Here is a 25,048-nt window from a genome sequence, read left to right as displayed (position 1 = left end):
AATATGATACTTGGCTTGTGTCTCTGTATGAATATGAATCTATAATTTCCTTTTATTAGATATATGACTGTGTCTGTATATGAATATGATACTTGGCTTGTGTCTCTGCATGAATATGAATCTATAATTTCTTTTTATTAGATATATGATTGTGTCTGTATATGAATATGATACTATGCTTGTGTCCGTGTATGAGTATCTTTGGTGCTAAAATCTCAAAATCTTGAAAAGTGATATCATGTCTTTTACACATATATAATAATGTTTCTGAGATCGTCGTATATTCATGTTTGTTTTACTGTTAAAACTAATGCGGTGCTTAGAAAGAACCGCATGAAACTTCACTGATCCAACGTTGCACTAAATAGTTTAGGGTACCCAGAAAGAGCTGAGTCAGCTTTTATGTTCTCTGACTTACTTTTTTTCTCTCAACAGTCTTGATTTAAAATTCGACCGTGGAGGTGTCCTATTACAGATCACTGTCTATTGATATTTGCCTTAGCAAACTACAAGAAGGCTTCTCATTAAAAAAATAAATCTTTCCTTGTGAGTCATTTGGTACAGTGTACCATGTACATTCCCATAACCGAACGAAAAGGATAGGCTTCGTCTATCGTTTAAACACTGTCTGGCGCCTACACGTCATGGTCTATACTATAGATGTTTTTATTTTTGTTTTTGTTTTGTGTTTGTTATTGGAAAGACACTATAATACATTTGGTCATTGTGCAAATTGTCTGATCCCGGATCAAGGCATATAATGTTCTGAGCTTTGTACATCGTGTACACGTGTATACTCGGTGGTTTTGTATTCCCATCGCAATAATCTCGTTTGCTAAGTCATGCTGTGGTTCATTCATAAATTTCACCTGAGAGGATAGACTGCTACCTTAACCGCAGTATATAATAAATTTGATGTTCATTGGTTGAATACTTGAACTTAATTATGCAAGAAATCGATATAACCCCTGGTCTGATTTGCAGAATTACTTTCGCGCACAGTCTATGTTGCTTTGATTAATCGATTTGGTCAATCATTGGTCACTTTCAGCGAAATTAATCCATTAGGATTTTTGTGACTGATTTCGGTCTAAATTCTGTTCATTTGTGTCACGTACTTCATCATGGTTTTAAAAAAAAAAATTCCGGCTTTCCATTGTACGGAAGAACAATCGATTATTAATCGATACTTGATAGTTTAGCTGAAACTGGTATCGATCATGAAATTGTATTCCATTTCTAGCACTGTGGTTTTTATGTAGTAGCGCTGAGTGCACACACGTGATTAAAATTACTATGGCGATATAAGAGTTATCAATGACTTAAGTGTGCCTCAGACAACCCTACTAAAGGAACCATGTTTATATGTAGTCAGGACAGGAAGCATATGCCGTAAAGATGTCTCAGATAACTTGACTCAGGGATCATCCTTAAATTGTAGTCAGAGTGCACATACCGTAAGGGTGTCTAAGACAACCTGACTCTAAGGACAATGTTTATCTTAGTTACAAAGCAAATGCCGTTAGGGTGCCTAACACAAGTTATCTGTAGTCACACTGCAAATGCCGTTAGGGTGTCTAACACAACCTGACTCTAGGGACCATGTTTATTTGTAGTCAAAAAGCAAATGCCGTAAGAGTGCCTTAGACAACATGCTTCCAGGAACCATGTTTATATGTAGTTAGAAAACAAATTATCGTAAAGGTGATTCAGACAGATTGACTCTATGGATCATGCTTAAATTGTAATACCGTTAGGTTGCCTAAGACACCTGATTCATGGAACCATGTTTATCTGTTGTCGGAAAACAAAAACTGTAAGGGTACGGAAGACAACCTGACTCTAGGGATCATGCTTCAAATGTAGTCAGAAGGCAAATGCCTAAGTGTACCTCAGACAACTGGACTCCAGAGATCATGCTTATCTGTAGTCCTAAAGCAAATGCCTTTAGGGCATCTTAGACAACCATACTATGAGGGGCCATGTTTATCTGAAGTCCGAAAGCAAATGCCTTTAGGGCATCTTTAAACAGCCATAATATAGGGGTCATGTTTATATGTAGTCCGAAAGCAAATGCCGTAAGGGGGCCTCAGATAACTGGAATATAGTGATCTGACGACAGAATCAAATCATCTGAAGTGTTAGCTCATATCTGACACTTGCACTGCAAATGTTCTTAACAGTTATGTAGACATGGATGAATACATTATAACCATTTTCAGTGTTGGCAGCGTCGTCATTGTTATCGTTGTCGTCCTTCGCATCTTCATTTTAATTATCATTTTCAGAATCACAACTAACACCATCATGGTAGTCATTTTTATCTAACCTTATGGGGTAATCATGTCTTGGATACGTGTTGATTGTCATGTACACAATCGTGAAATCATCTAATTAAATGTTGCACTTAAACTTTATTAGTGTAAAAGGTCTGGCTTAGTGTACAAATGCAAATTTCATATTTTCAAATCGACAACAATCTTTATACCCGATCTGGCATGTCAAAATTGTGATGCCTTTACGAGCCATTGATTTGTTTAGGTGATTAAGCTTCCTAATTCGGCTTTATATTGATTTGCCTAAATAAACTCATGTAAGTTTGGGGCTTGCTATCTGGATAACCATGCCTTTGGTATCTCATTGTATATTTGGTTAACTGTAGCTTTGTCTTTGATATCTCACTGTGCATTTGGTCAGCAATAGCTTTATCTTTGATATCTCACTATTGATATGGTCAGCAATAGCTTTATCTTTGATATCTCATTATGCATTTAGTCGACATACGATTTGCCTTGTATATCTTATTTTGCATTTTCGTCGACTATTTCGATACTAATCAAGGTTATATTTTGAAATTGTTTATTTTTGTGGATATCACTTTCCGCGGTGTAGTAAGAAATTAATGATAACGGGAGGAATCCCGTTGTTTCTATAGACGGATCAGCGAACGTTGGTCTTTAAACTTGTGGCTTGCTGAAATGCACGAAAATTGCTATAAAACTGAAGCTCAATCACAGTAAACCTACAATGCATTAAAATATCTAATTCAGTGCAGTGCTTTTCTACAGTGTATTCCAACAGGTAATTCAGGCTGTGCTTTTTTCTTCATATATTCTCTAAGATACATTGGATTATTAGGAATCAAAACGGAAATCTAACAGTAAGACTGCTTTGGGAATTTCGGACTCTAGGCTGTTTAACAGCAATAATGCATTAAAAATTAGTCAAAAGTCTCAAATTAAGAATGTTTATATTGCCTTCCCTTCCTATGCATATTTGCATATTGTGATGTATATTTGATTTAATTTATATTTGATTTAATTTAATTGTTTGTTTTAGTTTTTTTTTATTCCATTACTTGCTATTGTAATGTAACTTTATTTACTAAAATAGAGTTCAGTTCTGACTGATTTTTTAAAATTATTTTACAAAGTAAACAACTAATAATAATAAAAACTTTGTATCTCGTGCTGACCTAGTTCCTGACCTTGATTCAGAACCAGTAAGGGTTTTAGTAAACAACTTGTTTATATTTTTTAAATTCTTTCTCAGAGTAAGATTCATAAAGTGACATCAAGGCCATATCTGGAGTACGAGACAAATAACATGTGTTTACTGTTACAAACTTTTGGTTTTCCCAGAAGGCTGAACTCTTGGCTTCCATCAGGGAATCAGTTTTGCGTTGTAGTTAGATTTATTACTAATGTTTTGAGAAAGTATTTTCAGTAGTGCCTTAACACTTGAGAAGTCAAGTTGTTTTATGTTGTGATCAGTTTTGGGCTAATTATTTTATTTTCTTCAAATTATTTTTAAGAAAAGTGATTCTTTTCCCTGGAATTACTAGTGCTCTAAATTAATTCTTGAACAAGGACATTTATCGAAATTTATACAGAATTCAAAAACTGGAATAATATTTTCTATGATTCAACAAGAGACTGTTGACACTGCAGCACTTCACAGGTTACAACAAACGTCACCGTCTTCCATTTTCGATTTCTTCGGGATTCGAACTTAGTTTAATTTAGGACTTTTTATTACTAGGACTTCTATTTTTTAATTCTTGGATTAATTTTGGATTGGGTTCGTGAAACAGTAAGTTCTTTTTCTTATTTTTACCTTGTTTTTTTAGGGCAATGAATTATTTGTTAAATTTTACAAAGCTTGTTGTCTTCACTTTTTTCTTGTTAAAGTTTCGTAAGAGCCTGTAAACGTAACAAATAGTGCCATTAACAAAAAGTCACAAAACACGTCTCAAGGAAGTACTGGAGACCAATAATAAAAAGTCACAAAGAACGTCTAAACGAAGTACTGGAGGCCATTATTAAAAGTCACAAAACACGTCTAAAGGAAGGACGTCAAATAATTTTGCTAAACATAGCAGGAAAGCATATAATACCATTTTTATTGTTTCCTTTCTCTTTAGATGCACAAGTTGACGTTTAATTATTTTAAAACCTTGCAGTTTGGCACTCAATTACTGACGGGTATGACATGGTTAAATTCAAACAGTTTTAAGACCTACACAAATATAGAGATATCGCTTCTAAAGTTTCCCTTTAAAAAAATACACAATTCGATATTTCATTCCTTTGGAAACTCTGGCAGGGTTCGTGTTTTGAATAAAGAGACGGTATTTAGACAAAATTGAATAATAGAAGAAGAACTCATTTATCTCACCGTTCGTATTTCCCGTAGGTTTATCACCAGTTTGTTGCTCCATTAAAGAGCATATTGGATTTTATCAGATAAAATTATGCAAGAGAATTTCATTGCGGACAATAGAGGGATCAATCGGAGAACTTCAATATTTGAAATAACCATTACAGGAAAAAAATAATCGTTCCACACATCGGTTAATAAATCCCCTGCAGCGTGAGAACTTGTCAATTTTCTTTTTGTGTATACTGCATATTGTGATTTTGCATTATGACTATCAACTTTCAAAGAAAAAAAGTCACCGTCTGGAACTCACACGATGAAAAGTGGATGGGTCCTTCTGCACACATGTTCCTCTGACTAAAGGATTTCACTGTTTTACCCTTTATTGGATTTGGTCACAAAAACTCTTATACGATCCTAGCGGACTGTTCATTGTCTAAATTCACATTCATAATCAAAAGAAAACAGTTCTCATAGGAAGTGCTTTACCATTCCAGTGGCTGTAAATTAATGGCCCCAGCGACCGTCAAAAACGATTCGACTTGAGAACTTTTAATTGGGAGTGGGGTGCTTTTTGTCAGTATTGTGCCCTATCACCTAAATCCAGCATCCTTGATGTGCTCAAACGTATGGACACGCATCAGTCCCGTTGATTCAATTTTTTTGTAAAATGCGGCATTTATTGTGCTGGATACGAAAACTTAAGCATTTCCGGTTAATCAATGTATTTGCTTTCCTTCATTTGTTTTTTCATACTATTTTATGATGGTATTCACACTTCAATTTATTTTAAAACCATTCCCGCTCTTACTTCAACTATCTTATTAAAATAGATACTGGGGTACAAGTTGAGGCTTGTATAGATCAACATCAACGAGAGAGAGAGAGAGAGAGAGAGAGAGAGAGATATGACTCAAGCGAAAGGTATTTGATCTATACGTTTATATTTTAACAGCTTGCTGCATCACCTTTGCTGAATGTAGTTTTCTCCTTCATCAGAATTTGGAAAGATTTATTACGACTTCAAAGAAACACGCACGACAGTCATACAATTGGGAAAATGCTGTTGATCATTAAAACCTTTAATTTCCATGTCAAAAGTGTACCTTTCGTATGCCAGATGCAAAAGGGCATGGCATCATGATTGATGAGCCTCATCGTAATGGCAGCAAATGATTAAATCACTCATGCAGTGATCGACAAAAATAAACACTATGTATATATATATATATATATATATATATATATATATATATATATATATATATATATATATATATATATATATATACTCTGTCTGTGTGTGTGTGTGTGTGCCAGTACGTCAGCCAGTACGACGGCCTCCAAAACATTCTGAAATATCAAATTGCTGTTTTGATGGCAATTTCGGTTCCCTGAGAAAACGTATAGTTGTAAGCTAGATGTGATTCACTCACTTTCCGTGTCGATTCATTTGTCATCGAAAGAGGGCGCTGTTTGAAGTCGATAATTCGCAGTTTCGCTGTCTTTAAATGGGGAAGAACTACTGGTCCTGAAATTGGAAATCTTTACAATTCTTATCCTAAAAAAGGATAGAATCCAAAATCAATACTTTCCTGTTTAGCTTGGACATATTTTATTGCCCTTTGTAAAGTGAAATGGATTCTGTTGGCTTGTTGGTTGATTGATATGTACCGCACATAAGCACATGAAAGATTGCTTAGTGGCAAGGCAGTTGGAGTCGAGAACCTTGCCAGATATCTACCACGGCAGCCTATCTTGCTTGGTCTGTGCTAAGTTAGAAAAGCAACCCTGGTCTGGTAGCCTAACCACGCTTACCAAGCTGGCATTGCAAGGATTCATGTACGTTTACCGTTTGCTACCCAGAAGGCGGCGGATTGCAAAAAGATTAAATTTCACAGCGTTTGTTGGAAAAACTTTAGTGTATAGATTGCATATCGTGATCTTACAAATCATTCCTAAAACAGGTTGAGTCTATTGTCGGGAGTATAGTTGGCTAAATGAAGCGGGTTATAGATCTACATCTTTGATGAGAGAGATGGCAGCTTGTTGCCAACTTCATTGATGATTTCCCGTGTCATTGGGTACTCGGAACAATAAAACACAAATCTTTTGTATAATATTTATTACAACTTACTGCTTGTTTAAGGTAAAATTGCTAATCGGTTTGTGGTATCTTAGATTTGCTGAAATTGATATACTCAAAGAAAAGTTGAACTCATGTTGTTGTAGAAAATAATGGCAGTTTAATGGAAAATATGTTTGTTATGTTGGAGGAAACAGGCGACATAGTACTTTGCATTTTCATTAATTGATTTTGTTACTTTAATGAACGGAAGAGAGAAACAATATGATAAATGAACCGATCGTACACTGAATGTATCAAAAGATGTAACATTATTTGGAAAATATGAGTATCTTGTATTTTTGTGTTCAGCGTTGCCAAGAATCTTGAAAACGTTAGGCGACAAGACTTAAAACTTATTAAACTAACATTTCCTAAAAAGCAGGAAACATTCGTTTAAAAAGGTAAATAAATATTTAATGAGACATTTTGAACAAATTACTACCTTCGAAGTCTCACGTTTAGCAATAGTCGCGTGTTTGTAATAGTCACACGTTTGGTAATAGTCTCGCTTTTGAGAATAGTCCCACGTTTGGAAATAGTCACATGTCTGGGAATAGTCACACGTTTAGGAATAGTCACACTTTTGAGAATAGTCACACTCTTGGAAATAGTCACATTTTTGAGAATAGTCGCACGTTTGGGAATAGCTTAATGCTTATTTAAGTCGTAGATAGTCCTACAATTTTCATAACTAAAGACCTAACAATGTTTATTAGTGATGAGTTGTGTGATAAGACATACATATGTGAACGTATTAATTTATGAAAAGAACCGAGTTTGGACGGTGAAAGGTGTTCTTTCAAAGACATTGCAAATGAAACAATTCACATGTATGTGCGATATCTTATTATAATCTAGAAATAGCTTTTCTCTTATTATTATCATAACTATCTTCGTCATCGTCCAAATATTCCTAGTAATCAGAATTGTCTTTATATATATATTTCTACATTATATATTCTTTTTCTTCGTCTTCTCGTCATTTTCTTGTGTTCAAAATAAAATAAAATATGCAGTTTGCGTTTCTTATCATAGAAAGTGTACCTATATATCCATGAAAAGGTGCAAGTCTTTGAAGTCGGATACGAGTCGCCTTACCACCCTTGCAGCCTACGATTGGGCTACAAGTAATCAAACATACGTTTGTAGTATGGTTTTACCTCACCCAGTACCGTACAGTTAGTTCATCGGGGTATTAAATGTCAAAGTAGAGGAAATGAATGATCATATATTTACCGAAAGTATGAAATTAAGCGAGACCGCTAATTTGATTTCAGTTGTATTGCGTGAGTAGGGTAAATAACCCTTTTATGACAGATAAAATGGAAGTGAATGCATTCCATACATTTTTCAACGTTACGTTACTACGTTCCAGATTCTGCACCGTTTTGTCTATGAATATAAAAAATGTAGACTTCTCAAAGTAACATGAACTTGATCTACTTTCCTTCACATTCCAAATATAATTATTTCAAAACATGGTTGCTACTTTGGGCTAATGTCAGTGAAAGAATAGTTTTCGAAGTCATTTTTTTTATGCTTGATTACCTACCGTCTATTTGAACCAGCGGTATTACTAACCAGATCCTAATGGGAATCAATGTGGTGGCATTTCAGTATGTAGTATTACCAACTAGATCACAATTGGGATCAATGTGTTGGCATTTCAGTATGTAGTATTACCAATCAGATCCTAATGGGGATCAATGTGGTGCCATTTCAGTATGTAGTATTACCAACCAGATCACAACGGGGATCACTATGTGGCATCCTAATGGGGATCACTATGGTGACATCCTAATGGGGATCACTATGTGGCATCCTAATGGGGATCACTATGTGGCATCCTAATGGGGATCACTATGATGGCATCATAATGGGAATCACTATGGTGGCAGTTAAATACGATAAGCAAGTTTCAGTCACCTCCTCTTTGATCGACTAGGCTTCTATAAATGCAACCATAAATTAGAGCAATCTGATGTCTACTAATGGTGGAGGTGATGTTGGTAATGAGACTGCACGGCTATGGTGTCTATCGCTGGGAAAATGCATTGGTTTCAAAAGGTACGATGCTGGTATATAGATATTTGGGCTACAAATAAGTCTTAATAGGTGTTATAAATTGTAACCAAAATAGCAGATTATCGCTCGTTAATGTATCTGATATCAAAATAGCAGAATAAGTCAGTCTGAGCTCTTGATTCCAAGGTTGTTTAATGTATCTGATATCAAATAAATGAATAAGTGAGACAGAGTTCTTGATTCCAGTGCTGTATAATGTATCTGATATCAAGTAGCCGAATATATGTCAAAGTTCTGATATCACGGGTGTGTCAATGTATCTGATATCAAATAGCAGAATATCTATCAAAGTTCTTGATTCCAATGCTCTGTCAGTGTATAGGATATTAATTATCCGTATATCTGTCAGTTATTTTAAAATATAAGGCTGTGTCGATGTATTTTATACCAAATAGCTGAATATCTGTCAAAGTTTTTTATATCAAAGCTGTGTCGATGTATCTTATACCAGATAGGTGAATATCTGTTAAAATTCTTGATATCAAGGCTATGTCAATATATGTGATACGAAATAGATGAGTCTTATGTGAAAGCAGTAGCGGATACATTAAACATAAGGACTAAGGATTTTCAAACATTTCAGGATTATTGCAACTTTTTCATTTGGAAACGGAAAATGGAACGGAGGACAGTGTTAGTTCAGTGTACATTTGATAGTATCACATCTCTATCAATATTGATGACAGGGTTAGTTCTATGTATATTCGATCGTATCACATCTCTATCGATACTTACAGCAGGATTAGTACAGTGTACATTCGATAGTATCACATCTCTATCGATATTGATGCCAGGGTTAGTACAGCGTACATTCGATGGTATCATATATCTATCAATATTGACGGCAGGATTAGTACAGTGTACATTCGATTGTATCACATCTCTATTGATATTGACGGCAGGGTTAGTTCGGTGTGCATTCGATGGCATCACATCTCTATCGATAATGACGACAGGGTTAGTACAGTGTACATTCGATAGTATCACATCTCTCGATATTGACGGCAGGGTTAGTACAGTGTACATTAAATTGTATCGCATCTATATCAATATTGACGACAATCATAGTTCAGTGTACATTCGATAGTATCACATTTCTGTCAATACTGATGTCAGGGTTAGTACAGTGTACATTTGATAGCATCACATCTCTATCAGTATTGACGGCTGGGATAGTTCGGTGTAAATTCGATGGTATCACATCTCTATCAATATGGACGGCAGGGTTAGTTCGGTGTGCATTCGATGGTATCAAATCTGTATCTATCTTGACGGCAGGGTTAGTTCGGTGTACATTCGGTGGTATTATATCTCTATCAATATTGATGGCAGGGTTAGTACAGTGTACATTCGATAGTATCATATCTTTGTCAATATTGACGACAGGATTAGTAAAATGTACATTCGATGGTATCATATCTCTATCGATATTGACGGCAGTGTTAGTTCGGTGTGCATTTGATTGTATCACATGTCTATCGATATTGACGGCAGGGTTAATTCGGTGTACATTCGATGGTATCATATCTCTAGCAATATTAACGACAATGACAGTTCAGTGTACATTCGATAGTTTCACATCTCTATCGATATTGACGAAAGGTTAGTACAGTGAACATTCCTTAGTAGCTTATATTACGACGGATTCATTGAAATGATTATCTGTGCTGAAAATTATGAATTGTCATCCTGGGTCCATAAAAAGCAGGCAATCATTTGACAGCAGTTTCGTACTGAGTATAATAAACTTTTAAAGTTATTAGCAGCACGATCCCAACAGAAAAAAGGTAGACATTGAACAAATGGTCCTGGAGAGAAAGAGAGAGAGAGATTATAAACGTTTCGAGCTTTTATATGCTTTTATTTAAGCTTTTGCCCTTTGATATACTTTTTCAAGAGTTCAAGCCACTCGCCTTTTTATTCTTGAGTAGATTTGTGTTTTCACCTACGTGATGTCTGAGAGTGAAAAGAGACATAAGAAAACAGAGAGGTAACGAAATTTACCTTTTTGTGGCGAGGTGTCATTATTCAGAATCTGAACTATACCCTTTATCTTATACTATATTCAGACGATCATGTCGTATTTTATAGAATCTGAATTACACCCATTATCCTATACTATACTCAGACGATCATGTATTTTATATAATCTGAATTACACCCTTTATCGTATACTATATTCAGACGATCATGTCGTAGTTTATAGAATCTTAATTACAACTTTTAACGTATACTATATTCAGACGACCTTGTCGTAAATTACAGTATTTGAATTGCCACGTGTATCTTTCACTATTTTCAGACGACTTCGAGATTGTCATTCCCAGTATTATCGACGATGGCAGCTACAAAGTATATAAAAATATGCACGGACATTCCACAAGGAACAAAAGAGAGGCTACTGATGACAAACCTCTGCAGCTGATGTTAGCTGGTAATGGGGAACATTTTCGGTTAAAATTATGGGAAAATGACAAACTACTTGCTCCTGGATTCAAAATCTACCGCAGAAAGTCCCTAAACTCGTCTGCCAGTGAAGAGTTCTTAGGTGAACAGGTTCATGGACTGGAGGATCAGAATGGAGCGTGCCATTTCACAGGTCACGTGACGGATTTCCCAGAGAGACCTGCCTCTATTTCCCTCTGCAATGGTGTGGTAAGTTATTTTTCACATCTTAGGTAAAGATGTTCTCTCTAAGATTACCAAAGAATCACAAATTGTCTGACTATAGATGATTAATTCCTTGACCAATTCAGTGGCGTAGCTAGGCTATTTAGGCCCCTATGCCGAGCTTACTGATGGACTCCTGCAATGTAGATAGCTCGGATATTTGGGCCCTTATCGAAAGCTTACCGATCGACCCTGCAATATTAATAGCAATTCTGCAGGTCCAAAATTATTTGATGGGTGTTGTATTGCTTGTTCCTACTTTCTTTTTATAGTGTAACAATAATTTGATTGGATGGGCTCGTGAGTTCCATGTCTTCATGGGCCCCTGTGCCTTTTATACTCTTGCTGTATGGTAGTTACGTTACAGTAATAATGATCGTTCTTTAATGGACAGACATGTGCAAATTGTGCAAACCCTTGGGCATAAATGCTTTGCATAAAAGGCACGTTTGGTTCGCACGTAGCTGACGCGAGCTTAATGTTGAAACAAGCAATAACCTGAAGGAAGAAAAATCATACAGTGACAAAATTACCTCAGATTACTCCTATGGCCCGTTCTGACCCTGTCTATCATAGCTGTAAAAGAGACAAGGTAAGTAACTTCCAAATGCTTCGTTCCACACCATTTTCTATTCATCAAACCATCGTTGACTTGACTGCCTTGCACTAAACTGAAGTTACAGGCTCCGAATTTTGCTTGCCGAGACAAAGCTCACCTACAACTTGCGGTACTTAAATATACATACAGTTAATGCAACACATTACTTCATTAATCGGAGTCTAGCGTGTGATGGAACTGGGGATTTTATAGCCAGCTGACTTAAAGAGACACTTAACATTAGATTCGCTTGTACAGGAAACCAATGTACCATTTTCCTTACCTTCGGATAACTGTTTTCCCGAGTGGTTTTATTTGAACTGTGAATCTTACGCATAAAACTCAATATAAGAAAAATATAATTATTTTACATATGCTTGTCAACAATATTTTTATTTTGCTTCGTAAGCATGCATGCTGACTCCATAATTGGAAGGTATTTTTAAAACCAGTCTAGCCTATCGCAGGTAAATGGATATTATTCAATACAAACGTATCATGCGTAAATCGTCATTATGCAGCACGAACTGTCATGCGTAAATTACCATTATGCAATACATGTGTATCATGCGTAAATTACCATTACGCAGTATAAGTGTATCGTGCATAAATGGGCATTATGCAATACGAGCGTATCGTGCGTAATGGCCATTATGCAATACGAGCGTATCATTTATACATAACCATATGCATAACGAGCGTATCATACATACATGACCATTATGCAATATGAGCGTATCATGTGTAAATGGCCATTATGCAATACAAGCGTATATCGGTCGTAAATGACCATTATGCAATACGCGCGTATATCGGACGTAATTGACCATTATGCAGTACGAGCGTATCTCTCGTAAATGACCTATATGCAGTAAGAGCGTATCATGCATACATGATCATTACACAATACGAGCGTATCATGCATACATGACCATTATTCAGTAGAGCGTGTCATGCGCAAATGGCCATTATGCAATACAAGCTTATATCTGCCGTAAATGACCATTATTCAATACGAGTGTATATCGGGCATAAATTGACCATTATGCAATACGAGCGTATCTGGCGTAAATGATCATTATGAAGTACGAGCGTATCATGCATATATGACGATTACGCAATACGAGCCTATCATGCATACATGACCATTATGCAATAGAGCGTATCATGCATAAAGGGCCATTATGCAATACAAGCGTATATCGTTCGTAAATGACCATTACGCATTACGAGCGTATCGGGCGTAAATGACCATTATGCAGTGCGAGCGTATCATGCGTAAATGACCATTATGTAATACAAGCATATCGTGCGTAAATGGCTATTATACAGTACAAGCGTATCGTTCATCAATGGCCTTTATGCAGTACGAGCGTATCGTTTGTTCATCAATGGACAGTATGCTGTAAGAGTGTATCGTTCGCAGGACATGACTCTAACTAGAGCAGGTTTAAAACGCGTCATCTGTCTACTACACTACCACAATCAGTGAGAAAAATACGGTTTTAGAGACTGTGACTGTGAGACAATATTTTGTAAGGTTTCGTTTAGTTTATATTTACATGCTGCGTATCAATACGCACTTTTCCACTGTGTTCATTTACGCATGATACGTGTTACGGGTCTCAGCAACACATTGTCCAGGATACCTTCAGAGTTGACATACGTATAAAAATGCAGATTTGAATCTTTTCACCGAATAAATGTAAAAAATGAACAATCTGGAGTTAAGTGATGCCTTTTTGTGTCTGTTGTTGTTTTTGTTGTTGTCGTTGTTTAATATACATATTCAACAAATGGTTCTTTAGGTACGTAAAGACAACAAATCACGTACATCATTGAAACAAATTTTTAGTTAGATGCATAATTCTGAATCAAATAGAATTAATTTTATTTCACTTTACTTCACATGGAAGCCTTAGGCATATCATTTCTACCGCACATTTGAACATATTGCAAATTAATGTTGCAATGTATGAACAGTATTTGAACATATTGCAAATTAATGTTTTAATGCATGAACATTATTTGAACATATTGCAAATTAATGTTGTAATGCATGAACATATTTGAACATATTGCAAATTAATGTTGTAATGCATGAACAATATTTGAACATATTGCAAATCAATGTTGTAATGCATGAATAGTATTTGAACATATTGCAAATTAATGTTGTAATGCATGAACAGTATTTGAACATATTACAAATCAATGTTGTAATGCATGAACATTATTTGAACATAATGCAAATTATTCTTGTAATGCATGAACAATGTTTGAACATATTGCAAATTAATGTTGTAATGCATGAACAGTATTTGAACATATTGCAAATTAATGTTGTAATGCATGAACAGCATGCTAATATGATTTTAATACGAGCCTCCTCTTTGATCCGCTCATCCTTGATGTCAAAATTACACATTACAACACTGGCAATCTCTCGATGGGAGATCCTTTTTATAATCTCGTAAAGAGCAAGTTTTCTTCAAGATCTTGAATGATTTATGTCAGTAGAGATAGGCGTGACAGGTTAATATCATCAATATATACGTCTGTGTAAGAACCAAGAATGTGAGCAAGGTCAGGGTGTCATGCTATGTTTGATCTCTTATTGTCTTTATTCGCATATTTCGTCACGGTTATAATCAAAGACATAAATAAGATTGTTCATCGGAAATTTGCAACGAGGTTAATAAAGGTAACTTATTTGGGCTTCAGATCAAAATTATCAGTAACTGTAGAAACTGACATTGGAGACTAAAGGAACATGATGCGTGTCACATGCAAATTGCAGACAGAAGTGGAGCAACAAGGAAATGGATTGGACCTATTTATCAGATAAAAAATTTTGTAAAGCGACTTAGTATATTTTAACTGGGTGCAGCTTTCATATTTCCATTGTTGTGATTAACTTCCGTATGTATTTATCCTCTCCGTCGAAGTATGAGAAAACAGCAGTTTCATAAAGTCTGGACTGTTCGTAGGTGTCTTTATAAAACGGTAACAATAGTTTGATAAAGTTTGGGTTGCGAGGATGTCTGTATAAAACGGTAACAACAGTTTGATCATGTTTGAGCTACGTGGATGTCTGTATAAAACGGTAACACTAGTTTGCTAATGTTTGAGCTACGTGGATGTCTGTATAAAACGGTAACACTAATTTGCTAATGTTTGAGCTACGTGGCTGTCTGTATACACGGGCAACAGCAGTTTGCTAAAGTTTGGGGTGCGTTTATGTCTGTAGAAAAAGGTAACAACCGTTTGCTAAAGTTTGGGGTGCGTTTTTGTCTGTATAAAACGGTAACAACAGTTTGATAATGGTTGGGCTGTGTGAATGTCTGTAGAAAAAGGTAACAACAGTTTGATAATGTTTGGTCTACGTGTATGTCTGTATAAAACGGTAACACTAGTTTGCTAATGTTTGAGCTACGTGGATGTCTGTATAAAACGGTAACACTAATTTGCTAATGTTTGAGCTACGTGGATGTCTGTATATACGGGCAACAGCAGTTTGCTAAAGTTTGGGGTGCGTTTACGTCTGTAGAAAAAGGTAACAACCGTTTGCTAAAGTTTGGGGTGCGTTTATGTCTGTATAAAACGGTAACAACAGTTTGATAATGGTTGGGCTGTGTGAATGTCTGTAGAAAAGGTAACAACAGTTTGATAATGTTTGGGCGGTGTGGATATCTGTATAGAAGGGTTTATATGACTAACCACATTGTTTGGAAGAAAGCATGATCACATAGGTACGCTACTGAAATTTCATTCCAGTCATCCCAATGTGAGGCAACATATTCTAGTCATGTTTAACGCGCAGCCAACTGAAAGCAGTATAGAACCAAATACGTCATCGCATATACATCATATGAATCGGGGTCTGCATTGCTTTTTCAACCTGCAACATAAAGTAAACAGTATAGAACCAGATTGCTGGTGTTAATATCCAACAGCAGGATTATTCGTTCGCAGTTGTAGCGGGTTATACAGTGATGGCGATATAACTTTTGGAACTATTTTCTTTTGCCATTTTGGATATATTTTTGTCCTTATGTATGGCATTCGAACCTGTAATTCCATCTTTATAAATATTTTATTTTTCTTCTCTCCCCCCCCCCAATCTGGATGAATAGATTTTAAAGTGTGTCAAGACTTTATGTCATCTAGTATACATTTATATAGTCTACAAGGCGACATTAAGAAATGCCAAGCAATGAACTATAAACAACAAAAGTAGGTTTTTAGTATTAACTTTTTATAATTAGTCTTCCATATGACTCGTGCAAATTGTCACTGACTAAATTTACATGACCTGCTGCTGCTATTCGATAGTCTGTGTCACCCATACAATATCGAACAGTATGTTACGATCTACGACAACCGTTAAATATTTTGTTATAATACTCGATTAAATATAGTCCCAAAATTGTGTAAGCGCATATTTTATCTCACCACAGTCCTAATCATGTTTCAAAACGATGGAGAAATCGGGCATTGACGAGTGTTGATTGCAAACCGAAACTGAATGACAATCGAAATTTGTGTGCAACTTTTTTTTGTTTTTTTGTTTTCTTGTTTGTTTTTTTTTTTTTTTTTTTTTTTTTTTTTTATGAACTAGAAGCTTGAAAAGGCCACACAAAACTTTATGTTTGGATGCAGAAATAAGCAATATAGAACTAAAATCGTTACAAATAAACTCATGTTTTATAGTTTTAGTTACCCTAACCCAACAATATTCAGTGTATAATCTGCGCAAGAAATGTGTTAACCAAAATACTAATATTTTCATTTTCGTGGCCGAGTGGTCTAAAGCGCTTTTCGTTACGAATCACTGCCATCTCACTTCTGTCTACGTGGGTTCGAGTCTCGGATTCGGCTAATGTGGGTATGTGAGAAAGCTTGCCAGTAGCTTCCCGTGGGTCGGTTGTTCTTTCCGGGGTTTTCCCGGGTTCTTCCTCCACCATTAATACTGGCCTATCGTGTGCTGAAAAATGGCGTTAAATCCTACAACATCAACATCAACATCATTTTCGTGTGAACGTGGTGAGTAATTTGACAAAGTACACAATATAAAACATTATGTGCACAAACTAAGCTTGTAAAAGTTGCTGTCCTAAAGTGTTGTAAAATTTTGGAACCTCATTTGATATATTTTGTAATGCAGCCGTTAATCGCATTGGCAAAGAATGGAGAAAAACAATCCATGCAAATCGACAGTTTTTGCCTAAAAATATATACAATATAAATAAAATCTTCGTATTTTTTAGTAGATATAACAAAATATTTTACTCTTGAAATGGAAAACATTTTATAAAATATTTCCATTTTATTCGTGAAGTGTTTTCTTATTTCAACTTATAAACGTGTATATACTTTTTATATTCATCCGAGCATCATAACTATAACGTGTTTATAAATTCTCATGATGTTTTGTTGTATAAGATTATATACTTGACAACATGCATTTTGCATTACATATTCATATTTAAAGTGTACCGTGTAGACTGCAATGGTCCAGCTATTCTAATAGAAGAGGGAATCTCGATATGACACATAACAATCCCTATATTAACATTCAAGGACGTTATCTATTAAGTAATATGTAACCTTTATTTACTGCTCAACTAGTTAGCGTAGCAGAAAATCTTCAATCGTATAATCTGGCACGCATGCTCGTAAATCACGAGCTAAGTACAGGCTGTCCCACAAGTTTTGAAGACTTGACGCATCAGTTGATTTGCTTTGCACATTGAACATTTTTATGTCTCCATACCCAGTTGATCTTCTTGATTTGTTTCTGACTTCGATTCCAAATTGTAATATAGGTTTTCAAAACCAGAGTTGATCGCAAAAAAAACAGAATCACGGACGAATTTATTCATGTCATTTTTATAAGCATTTTTGGATTTATTTTCAAGAAATGCTTAATGAAGAAAAATAAGCTACAAATTACTGTAAGAAAAACTTATCTGGGGTAATGTTCGATTTTTTTAATACATTATGTCTCACTCCCTATGCACATGGTAATTAACTGAAGGGTTAAGTATTATGTATTAAATACTGATCACAGTTCTTTTAGTTTGAAAATTGTTCCTATAGTTTTGTATGAACTTTTGGGGGCAATTGAACGAAACGTGTTAGTCATCTCATAGAATGTGGAACAGACACTGTCAATAACAGACACTGTCAATAACAGACACTGTCAATAACAGACACTGTCAATAATAGACATTGTAAATAACAGCGAATTTGTTGAGTAACTTTGAGTGTAACGATGTCCGTTATATCCAAATATCGCTATATCCAGGTAAGTATATTACATATAAAAGCAAAAGGGCCCTTGCGGTGTACTGTCTAACGTCCAGCATTTCTTCATATCTCACTTTGGTATAAACGAGTTTACTTTATTGTAGAAGATAAACAGTAAACAACAGTTTTGCTGACTCATTCTCTTTACGTAATTTGGTGATAATTTTTCTTCGCGATAAGTGTTTATATCATTGTATGGGTGCAAAATAGTGTCCTGACAAACTTAAGTTCTTCATTAGCTAAGACTATTGAGATCATAGAAAACAAAACCAAACAAAAAACGAAAGCATCGGTATTACCATATCAGCGAGACAAAATAGTGTTACAGATTTGAAAGAATAGCAAATAGTCTTTGTCAACAATATGCAATGGGTTCAAAACATTATCTGTAACATCCAGGATATAAAAAAAAAATTGAAGAAACAAGTATAATTTCGACAGAAGTGTTCAGATTTGTACCTAGAAAGATACGGAGACCAATCATAAATCGTATGATGATCAGAATGATAACAGCGACAAAGACGTGGGACACTAATGGAATAATGGCATATTGTATCAGCCTAATTGGCATTTTCTTCCACCGAACAATACAATAAAATAACTTGTCCTATTACTTTCCTCCATGGAACAGTGCAACAAAATAACTTGTCCTATTACATTCCTCCACGGAACAATGCAACATATTAACTTGTCCTATTACTTTCCTCCACCGAACAATACACTAAAATAATTTGTCCTATTACTTTACTCCACGGGACAATACAACAAATAACTTGTCCTATTACTTTCCTCTACTTAACAAAACACCAAAATAACGTGTCAGATTATTTTCTTCCACGCGACAATACAACAAAAAACTTGTCATCATGTTATTTTGTTGTTCTATTTTGGATGAAAACCATTTCCTACACACAAGTTCATCTAGTATGATTGTTTGTTTTATTTTTGTTGTTTGTTCTTTCTTTCTTGCTGTTGTTCCTGTCTGAACAAAACAAAATCTTCCATAACGGAGGAAATGCTGGCTTAATAATAAAAAAAAACTATGTATACAAGATCAGCTTGCTGTCCAATAATAATAATAATAATAATAATAATAATGAAAGCTACGACGATAACAGTAAAAATATCGATGATGATGATGACATTATTAGGGCTATTACCGATAAAGGATGCTCCTACCGCCTGGAGACACAAGGTTATAGGTACATGGGATGCCTCTTGCATTGTGCAGTATGATTTCAATTTATGTTTTTCGCCCGCAAGTGCTTCGTGTGTGGTAGCTGTATTTTATAAGACTGTGGTAGAATGTCATTACAGAACATTGCAGTGAAGCCAGCATGGCTGTCACAGACCGGTAACATCCTATTGTTCTTGTACTCACCAGGTGCCAACTTGTAAACCATGACCATGTCACTTCAAGGTCACCCTAAATGTCGTCTTGGGGGATGGCTGTACAAAGTTTATGAGCGAAATTGTTTCTCGTTTTAAATTTCTTTTCCCTCTTCGGATGAGTCACATAAAAACTAGAAAAATAGTCGTTTCATGAATGATTGATGGAGAAAACTGAATTATTCTTACCGAGTAGGTCCAACTTAAATTGTCTTAAAACATATACCGTATATAATCGAGTAAGTCGGATCGAACAGCAAAATCCATAGACCTTGGTCTGCTGTCGTATAATGCACCGGCAGATCTGGGTGCATGCAGTATATGAGGACTAATCAGTAGAAAAGCCAATACAGACCTGATCTGCTGGCGTATTATTCGACGTTAGCTCAGTGTCTATGTTTTGTGTGTGTGTGTGTGTGTGTGTGTGTGATTAGGATTTTTAACGTAGCTTTAACAATTTTTCAGTCATATCGCTACGATGTCTGCAGTGTGGCAGTTTATAGTGACGTCTAGCACTGGGGCATCATGCCGCAGACATGTAGCCTGATGTCCCCACCCAGTCACATTATCCTGACACCAGGCCAACCAGTCCTAACACTAACTTCTTAATGCTGAGCGCCAGGCGAGGCAGCTGTTAGTACCATTTTTTAAGTCTTTGGTATGACTCGGCCAGGGATCGAACCCACGACCTCCCGCATCCGAGGCGGACGCTCTAACCACTAGGACACCGGAGCGGTCTTTTGTTGTTTGTAGTTAGATATTATTGATATGAGGGTATATACGGTATGAATCAGAAAAAGTAACCCCGTACTAGTTTCCAGTGTGTAGAACTGCGACCGACAACTGGTTATATACGGTATGAATCAGAAAAAGTAACCCCGTACTAGTTTCCAGTGTGTAGAACTGCGACCGAGAGCTGGTTAGACTGGTCAACCAAATTCATTGCCATAACTTTGGAAAGTTGGAAAAGTACTATTTTAATCAGACATGGTGTAAACAACCATTCCAAGTTGCACGATTCATATCATTTTAAAAAAACAAACATTCTTTGTACCCGTCCTTTTTATGTGTGATCTATGGAATTAGGATTTAAGTGTGATCTATACAATTAGGATTTAAATGTGATATATGGAATTAGGATTTAAGTATAATCTATGGAATCAGGATTTAAGTGTGATCTATGGAATCAGGATTTAAATGTGATCTATGGAATCAGGATTTAAATGTGATCTATGGAAGCAAGATTTAAATGTGATCTATGGAATCAAGATTTAAATGTGATCTATGGAATCGGGATTTAAATGTGATCTATGGAATCAGGATTTAAATGTGATCTATGGAATCAGGATTTAAATGTGATCGATGGAATTGGGATTTAAATGTGATCGATGGAATTGGGATTTAAGAGTAGCGATTTTCAAGTACGCAAGATTGATTGGCCTGTTTTGAGAACTAAAATATAGCTAGTATATATTAAAATTGTCTCGTGTTGAAACACCTTTAGTAAAAAGTGGTCTGTCGAGATTGAAGGCTAGTGAATTAAAAGGACTCTCGTATGTATTATTTGTTGTATGTACCTTGAAAATGGAGACGAATATATAACAGGTTAGATTGACTGAGATGGTCACTTGCGTCAAGTTGAAAAATATACAGCAATATTTGTCTCCATACATTGACGATGAAGATTCGTCTGTCTCCCATGTACTGACCCTACTGACTGGTCTATTTTCAAAACACGGCTCCTTTTCTCCAAGTCCAGAAATACATGATGCACAAGTAATAATTATGGAGGAGATAGCCATGTTGCTTGGTGACAGCAACAAGACCTCGACCAGACGTGACAAAAAAAGACTCCATGCCATACTTACGTTACGCCATGACTAATCCGTAAATCGAATACCTGCATAACCTGAACATCTTCTTGTCTGTGTGGCTTGGCCAATACTGCTTAGTATGCCTTAATCTTATAGTCGTACTAAAATACAAAGTAGTGAAAGTTTATAGGCACATTTAGGTAAAAAGAAAGAAAATATATATATATATATATATATATATATATATATATATATATATATATATATATATATATATATATAGGGGGTTGATAGTAATAAAAGTAAAATGAACAATGACTGGGTCTGAGTCTTAATGTCAACTGTCATGATTCTAATATATCAAAGGAAACATCAGGAACTGTAGGTGTATATAACATAGGTATCTAACCATACTGGTGACTGTAGTGAAAGTCGGATGGCATGCCTTATGATGACATTTACAATAGCATGCCCTATGATGGCATTTACAATAGATTGCCCAGTAATGGCATTTACAATAGCGTGACGTATGATGGCATTTACAATAGCATGACCTATGATTGCCTGCCGTATGATGGCACTTACAATTATATCACACATCATATAACATACAATAGCGTGCCGTATATATGGCATTGACAATAACATGACATGATGGCATTTACAATAGAGTGCCCTATAATGGTATTTACAATAACATGACTTTAGATGGCATTACAATAAATGACTTCAGATGGCATTGCAATAATATGCTGCATGATGGCATTTACAATAATATGCCCAATGATGACATTTGAATGATGTCTATCAATCAGCGCGATGGACCAGGATCTACATAGTTGAACGGTGGTCACATCAGTGGATTTTTCCACATGTATTGGAGTTTCCGTTATTCTTCGTTAATCTGCGGCACAATGACACTTTTGCACAATATTATGGACGTCAAAACATTTAATTGTTATTTCCCTTGAGAAAAAATAACGATAGCCATTTTGTTGGACCATGCTCGCATAATACATGAATGGGAGAAAATGACTCATTGATTAATTGATTTCAATAAGCCAGGTTGATTGAAAAAGTACCGTAATTAGTGTGTAACCAAAACTGCATACAAGATACATATCTATGTCGTGTAGATTTAATGAAAATCTAAAAATCAATCCTTGATAATTACGCATTTCTTCTTTGAAATGAGACCAGGTCTAAGTTCATAATACCCTTCTTTGAAATGAGACCATGCCTAAGTCCATAATACCCTTCTTTGAACTGATACCAGGCATAATACCCTTCTTTGAACTGAGACTAGGCCTAAGTCCATGATACCCTTCTTTGAACTGAGACCAAGTCTAAGTCCATAATATCCGTTGAGCTCAAATGTGAGTCTTCGATAAACATTTTGTTTTCAGATATAATACTTGCATTCAAGCTTCAGCTTCTTATTTAGAAGAATTTTTCAGAAATATAATGGCGGATACGACATACAATTACATGAAATAAGTTTAAATCTCTCGAAGAGCTTTAGAGATGTTTTAGGTTTCGTATCTGTTCTCAAAATCATACTTTGGAGATGTTTTAGGTTTACAATCGGTTCTCAATATTAGATGTCGGAAATATTTACAATTTACAATCTGTTCTCAGTTTTAAACTTTAAACTGTTATATTTATTAAGGTAAGACCCCACACCAATTGACGGATCTTTTTAAAAATGAGGTTCGGACTGATTTATTGACTGGACTAATCTGTAATTAAACAACAACAAAAAAAGACCCACTTAAGTGCGAACCCGTCCGTAATGGACTGGTTCTTGTCACCCCATGCAGAGAAGATCATTTTACGAGCAAATCACCACCTCACTTTATATTGTGGATCAAATTCAAACATCCGATGTGCATAAGACCCGATACTTTTAGCAGATAACCGACTAATTATTTCCTGTAGTGAAATGGCGATTTGGAAGTAATTAGTCTCCTAATGATTAGTTTCATTTTTACATATCAGATTTCTTTAATCTCTTTCCGTGTGGTCTGCATGCTTTATACATATATAGATTGTAGTTTTAGTCACATGACTTGAATCGAATGAATGTTATTATTTCGATAGCCCAGCCGATCAATGCTGGGGTAGACTCGAGCAATGTGTGAGGTGTATTAAATGTTTAGTTTCGATAGACTGACGGATGATTTAAAGCCCACAATTTATGGAACATCATAGAATTCTTATTTAGATGTAAGGTTCGAATACACGCTGTTACATCTCGAATAAGAATATTCATTAAAATTTGTGATACAGAATCATAAGGTAAACAGAAAAGAATACCTGGTCAAATCATTAATATTCCCACCTTATTGTTTTGGCTTGAGAAGGAGTCGGATCTAATAAAAGCCTTGTCTCTAGGGGCATAAACATCGTTTATACAAAACTTAATCGTCACCAGAAAAACAAACACGATGACACAAACACCCAAGCACACACACGTTTTCGTCCTGCTGTAGACGATATTTACAGCGATATTATGGCTTGGATGTAAATAGAATCTGACGCACAAAATCAGTGTTACATTCGTATGGCGACCCGTGAAATCCAGTCGGAACATGATCTACCGGTACCAACTGTTTTTCCATAGACCTCAATGCTAATGTTTTGTGAAATAAATATACTTTCTATGCTACCTCAGCATGCATGTCACACAGTTAAAGAGACAAATGTTAGACTGTCAATTTGACATGGATAGAACCATGTACGCCATTGCATTTAAGAGAGATAACTCTGCTGAAACTAGACACGGGTACGAGTTATCTAGTAACAAGAGACACAATTTTAAGCCATGTGTACCACATTTTAAAAAAATCTTAAAAAATGCAAAATGTGATCTAGATATAAATTAACATAATCTCACATGTTGCCAAGAGGCTCAACTTTTTTCTGGAAGCCTAACAGAAGGTACAACTCTTACATAATGCACTAATCACAGTTAGTGTTGTTGTTTATTTCTGAATACAATGTTCCTACACTTTAAGCTCCGACAGCAGTGAAAGCCACTGTTACGCAGGTTACGATGAAATCCAAGTCTTTTGACATTGGATCAAGTAATGTTTTGTAAACGTCATCCATACGGTGATCAATATTATACGGCCCCAAACACAACCATGGGACATTATAATTATTTTTATTTTGATATATCAAATCGTATTCATGTCGGTGACATTTATACGTAAAAATGGAATGTATGACGAGCATAAGCAGATAAAAATCAAAAACTTGTTTTCAGCTATTATTTCAGCGTGTCCATTTCATCATTATCTTTCTACGTTGTGGCTTTAGTTCAGTGACTCTGCAGTACAAATCAATATTTTACAACACTCATTCATTTGTTCACAATGACTTCACGTTTTT

At 35.6% G+C, this 25,048-nt stretch overlaps 1 protein-coding gene across 3 annotated transcripts in view; it reads left to right on the top strand.

The window, feature by feature from the left end:
* Positions 1 to 25,048, top strand: part of LOC149785843 (A disintegrin and metalloproteinase with thrombospondin motifs 16-like) — a 132,362-nt gene that overhangs the window by 51,736 nt on the left and 55,578 nt on the right. For all 3 annotated transcript variants that reach the window (XM_089979804.1, XM_089979802.1, XM_089979803.1), the window contains exon 3: positions 11,175 to 11,527. In XM_089979804.1, the coding sequence (XP_089835930.1) occupies positions 11,175 to 11,527 (353 nt within the window). The remainder of the gene's footprint in view (positions 1 to 11,174; positions 11,528 to 25,048) is intronic.

Source organism: Sinohyriopsis cumingii, chromosome 13 (assembly GCF_028554795.1).
Source record: "Sinohyriopsis cumingii isolate HCF-2022 chromosome 13, ASM2855479v2, whole genome shotgun sequence".
NCBI lineage: Eukaryota > Metazoa > Mollusca > Bivalvia > Unionida > Unionidae > Sinohyriopsis > Sinohyriopsis cumingii.
Note: the sequence above shows the minus strand (reverse complement) of the source record. Positions and strands in the feature narration are given on the sequence as shown.